This window comes from Harmonia axyridis, chromosome X (genome assembly GCF_914767665.1).
Source record: "Harmonia axyridis chromosome X, icHarAxyr1.1, whole genome shotgun sequence".
Taxonomy (NCBI): Eukaryota; Metazoa; Arthropoda; class Insecta; order Coleoptera; family Coccinellidae; genus Harmonia; species Harmonia axyridis.
The window spans coordinates 25,553,531-25,559,332 of NC_059508.1; the positions used below are offsets into that span (position 1 = coordinate 25,553,531).

Here is a 5,802-nt window from a genome sequence, read left to right on the forward strand (position 1 = left end):
AATGCTTTGGTTTTCACCTACAGATATCAGTGGAAATTCAAGTTTCTATCATGGTTAGTAATATTTTTAAATTTTCAGAATTTCTCAAGAACTATTAAATTGCTGGGACGCAAACCAGTTTTAAATCCAGGTGTTTACGAAACGAAAGTAACTTTTGTTATATAAACTCAATATTACAAGCCTTACTTGCTTGCCCACCACTTTGTAATCTCCTCAAACGGCTATCAGAGAACTTCACTCACAATGATGCACTGAAATCAATAACAATGAGTGAAAATATGTAAGTATGAACAATTATCCAAGTAAGCCGTTCCACATTGTTGATTATCTTGGGCTCGGATGTCACGCAGGTAGCTGTAATCTCCCACGTGGTAAGGTCAATTGCTGCTGTAACCACGAATGCACGACTGACTTCTGTTGTTGATTTCATTCGTTTGTTATTTTCTTCAATGATTCTCATTCTAACACTTTTCATCGTATTGCACAGGGACGAAAGCTTGACACGCGTGTCTAAGGAAACCACTTTGGTATAAGGGACTGTTCTTATTCCCTTCTTTTTGTTTAATGAACAATTATCCAAGTGAGCCATTCCACATTGATGATTTTCTTGGACTCGGATGTCACGCAGGTAGCTATAATCTCCCACGTGGTGAGGTCAATTGCTGCTGTAACCACAAATGCACGACTGACTTCTGTTGTTGATTTCATTCGTTTGTTATTTTCTTCAATGATTCTCATTCTAACACTTTTCATCGTATTGCACAGGGACGAAAGCTTGACACGCGTGTCTAAGGAAACCACTTTGGTATAAGGGACTGTTCTTATTCCCTTCTTTTTGTTCAATGAACAATTATCCAAGTAAGCCGTTCCACATTGTTGATTTTCTTGGGCTCGGATGTCACGCAGGTAGCTGTAATCTCCCACGTGGTAAGGTCAATTGCTGCTGTAACCACGAATGCACGACTGACTTCTGTTGTTGATTTCATTCGTTTGTTATTTTCTTCAATGATTCTCATTCTAACACTTTTCATCGTATTGCACAGGGACGAAAGCTTGACACGCGTGTCTAAGGAAACCACATTGGTATAAGGGAATGTTCTTACTTCATTCTTTCTGTATAATGATCAATTATCCAAGTAAGCCATTCCACATTGTTGATTTTCTTGGACTCGGATGTCACGCAGGTAGCTATAATCTCCCACGTGGTGAGGTCAATTGCTGCTGTAACCACAAATGCACGACTGACTTCTGTTGTTGATTTCATTCGTTTGTTATTTTCTTCAATGTTTCTCATTCTAACACTTTTCATCGTAATGCACAGGGACGAAAGCTTGACACACGTGTCTATGGAAACCACATTGGTATAAGGGACTGTTCTTACTTCATTCTTTCTGTATAATGATCAATTATCCAAGTAAGCCATTCCACATTGTTGATTTTCTTGGACTCGGATGTCACGCAGGTAGCTATAATCTCCCACGTGGTAAGGTCAATTGCTGCTGTAATCACAAATGCACGACTGACTTCTGTTGTTGATTTGATTTGTTTGTTATTTCCTTCAATGTTTCTCATTCTAACACTTCTCATCGTATTGCACAGGGACGAAAGCTTGACACACGTGTCTATGGAAACCACATTGGTATAAGGGACTGTTCTTATTCCCTTCTTTCTGTATAATGATCAATTATCCAAGTAAGCCATTCCACATTGTTGATTTTCTTGGACTCGGATGACACGCAGGTAGCTATTATCTTTTACGTGGTAAGGTCAATTGCTGCTGTAACCACAAATGCACGACTGACTTCTGTTGTTGATTTCATTTGTTTGTTATTTCCTTTAATGTTTCTCATTCTAACACTTTTCATCGTATTGCACAGGGACGAAAGCTTGACACGCGTGTCTAAGGAAACCACTTTGGTATAAGGGACTGTTCTTATTCCCTTCTTTTTGTTTAATGAACAATTATCCAAGTGAGCCATTCCACATTGATGATTTTCTTGGACTCGGATGTCACGCAGGTAGCTATAATCTCCCACGTGGTGAGGTCAATTGCTGCTGTAACCACAAATGCACGACTGACTTCTGTTGTTGATTTCATTCGTTTGTTATTTTCTTCAATGATTCTCATTCTAACATTTCTCATCGTATTGCACAGGGACGAAAGCTTGACACACGTGTCTAAGGAAACCACTTTGGTATAAGGGACTGTTCTTATTCCCTTCTTTTTGTTTAATGAACAATTATCCAAGTAAGCCGTTCCACATTGTTCATTTTCTTGGGCTCGGATGTCACGCAGGTAGCTGTAATCTCCCACGTGGTAAGGTCAATTGCTGCTGTAACCACAAATGCACGACTGACTTCTGTTGTTGATTTCATTCGTTTGTTATTTTCTTCAATGTTTCTCATTCTAACACTTTTCATCGTATTGCACAGGGACGAAAGCTTGACACGCGTGTCTAAGGAAACCACTTTGGTATAAGGGTCTGTTCTTATTCCCTTCTTTTTGTTTAATGAACAATTATCCAAGTAAGCCATTCCACATTGTTGATTTTCTTGGACTCGGATGTCACGCAGGTAGCTATAATCTCCCACGTGGTGAGGTCAATTGCTGCTGTAACCACAAATGCACACCTGACTTCTATTGTTGATTTCATTCGTTTGTTATTTTCTTCAATGATTCTCATTCTAACACTTTTCATCGTATTGCACAGGGACGAAAGCTTGACACGCGTGTCTAAGGAAACCACTTTGGTAAAAGGGACTGTTCTTATTCCCTTCTTTTTGTTTAACCCTTCAAAGGCGGAATTATTATTTTTTCAAGAGAGCAAATTTAGCGATTCTATTGAGTGAATTCCATTTATCAGTGTTGGGTAGAATAAGAATTATGCATTTTTTTCCTTTATTTTTCTCAAAAAAATGGCGTAACCATATGGTCACACTAGCCCAATATGAATACAGAAATGTCGAACAAATTATTTAATGTGAAATATATAAAAACATTCCACACATAGTCCCAAATCACATTTATTGCACTGTGTTCGACCAACAGAGGAGCATCCTTCTCCGGCACATCTTCTCCTCTTGTTATTTGGAACTGGAACAACTAAGTGGTCCTTATGGTCATACCTGATATCATCCGAAATCCTATTCATGGAGACACTATTTCTACTCGTTGTTGGTCTTCCATATCTTTTTGGGGCAGTTTTAAACCTATTTAGGTATACCTTTACAATTTCTCTTCTGAAATTCAGATTAGTAATTGAATTACCTGCACTTTTATACTGTATCCATGCATTGTGTAATGCGGTATCTATAAGCCAAGTAAGTAACGGCCAATACCATTTCTTACTTCTGATACCTATTCTATGGCGCGCAATATCTTCGTCCATCCGATCTGTCCCACCCATATATTTATTATAGGCATTTATAAGACGTGGCTGGGGAATTTGAATAATTTTCTTCTCGGACTGTGAATATCTTTTCACCAAAGAAGTGGGTTCAATTCCATAAGAAGTTGAAGCCATGGTAACAGGGGCATTGTCAGTCCAACGCACTAGTATCACACCTTCATCTTTTGAAATTTTAGACTCGATAGAACCTCTTTTTTTTTTCTTCATGTCTAATTTAGAAGTTATTGGGCAGTCCTTTGGAACCCTATTTTCTCTAACGGTTCCTGTAACTCCATAGCCTCTTTGCTTTAGCTCCGTCAAAAGATTGAAACTCGTAAACAAATTGTCTGTATAAATTTGATAACGAAGATTTCTATCTGGCAAGGAGTCTAGCATTATTAGTAATGGAGAAGTAGCTTTTCCAAATTTATTGTCATATTCAGTAACCGACTTCGGATTACTTCCCTGATATATATCGAAGTTGATTAGGTAGCCGTTTTCGGCATTCAAACTCCATACTTTATAGCCAAATCTTATCGGTTTTCCGCGAATAAACTGTTTGCAGCTGTGTCTGCCATAGTATTTCACCATACATTCGTCGTAACTCATATTTTCTGTCGGCTTAAAATATTTCAAATAATTTTTTTGAAGTTTTTCAATGAGCGGCCTAAGTTTCCACATTTTGTCTTTGTAATTGGGTTTGGTATTATCGGCACAATGTAAAAAACGCATTATCTGTCGAAATCTGTCCCTACGCATTGCTTCCTTTACTAATTGATTTCCCATGTCCGATTCTGAATCCCAGTAAAAACATTTTCCGGGAAGAGAGTTATACCCGGTCAAAATAAGTATACCGATGAAACACTTCATTTCATCAGATTCTATTTTCGGATCTGGATGGTTTAGGAAGAGCGCATATTTATTTGATTCTTCTACTAACATACGAACAATGTCGTCGTCGAAAAACAATTCAAATAAATCTGTTGGGGATTTTCCTATAAAATTGGTATAGTCTGGCTGTGGAAATACTGCTGTCGTTTTTAGAAGATCGCCCTCGATCCAAGTTCTTTTGAGTGTTTCTTTCACTTTCTTCTGCGGCTTCTTCGTTGAATTCGTCTTTTTGGTGCTCTTGTTTGAACTAGTGCTTGGACCACATTTTTCAATCTGACTAACTTCACTTTCTAATAAACTATTGTCTCCTTCACTGCCTTCTTCATTTGAAACATCTTCGAAGCCAGTTATGCGCGAATTGTCAGAAAGTCGGATTTCTGCTGCAGTTGATAATTGGCCACGTGATAAATTATCCATTTCCCCGCCTTCTTCATCACCCGAATCTTCATCTGTCAGTACATTTGGTTCCGGCGGTGATATGTAAATGTCACACACACCATTGCTATCTTCTTCGTCGTTATATACTATATCTAAGGCTTCTTTGAGAGAGAAACCTCGCCTGAAACAAAAAATATCAATTTCTGCCAGATTCGGCTAGTGTCACCATGCGGTCACAGTCAAGTTTGCATCAAAGTTGATTTTGAACAGAGAAGAGATATTCAAATCTAATATATTCTTGAAATTCCTCACACATTTCACCAACTATTGAAACAAATATAATTAAAAGATATTCAGTTTGAAATAGAAATTTGATACTTACACAAATTTGGGATCCATTTTATTGCGAATACCTAACAAACACGGCAGTTCACCTCTATTACGAATGAGAAATCAGTGGAATAACAATGCGACACGTTCACACTACAAAGTTCCTAAGTCAACTGAATAAATATCATCGCTTCCTCACGTATACTAAGATATACGTACATATGTCAGCTGATTTTGTGCAGCGCTGTAGGTGTGACCATATGGTCACGGTAGCCTTTGAAGGGTTAATGAACAATTATCCAAGTAAGCAATTCCACATTGATGATTTTCTTGGACTCGGATGTCACGCCGGTAGCTATAATCTTCCACGTGATAAGGTCAATTGCTGCTGTAACCACAAATGCACGACTGACTTCTGTTGTTGATTTCATTTGTTTGTTATTTCCTTTAATGTTTCTCATTCTGACACTTTTCATCGTATCGCACAGGGACGAAAGCTTGACACGCGTGTCTAAGGAAACCACTTTGGTATAAGGGACTGTTCTTCTTCCCTTCTTTCTGTATAATGATCAATTATCCAAGTAAGCCATTCCACATTGTTGATTTTCTTGGACTAGGATGTCACGCAGTAAGGTCAATTGCTGCTGTAACCACAAATGCACGACTGACTTCTGTTGTTGATTTCATTCGTTTGTTATTTTCTTCAATGTTTCCCATTCTAACACTTTTCATCGTAATGCACAGGGACGAAAGCTTGACACACGTGTCTACGGAAACCACATTGGTATAAGGGACTGTTCTTACTCCATTCTTT

The 5,802-nt window shown here is 38.2% G+C and overlaps 1 protein-coding gene across 1 annotated transcript; it reads right to left on the bottom strand.

The window, feature by feature from the left end:
* Positions 1-2,784: 2,784 nt before the first annotated feature.
* LOC123686164 (piggyBac transposable element-derived protein 3-like) lies at positions 2,785-5,247 on the bottom strand. Its single transcript, XM_045626166.1, has 2 exons — positions 5,041-5,247; positions 2,785-4,839 (listed from the first exon to the last, which is right to left on the bottom strand). The coding sequence occupies exons 1-2, from the start codon at positions 5,055-5,057 to the stop codon at positions 2,973-2,975; spliced, it is 1,884 nt and encodes a 627-aa protein (XP_045482122.1). The 5' UTR covers positions 5,058-5,247; the 3' UTR covers positions 2,785-2,972.
* Between the last annotated feature and the right edge of the window lie 555 nt (positions 5,248-5,802).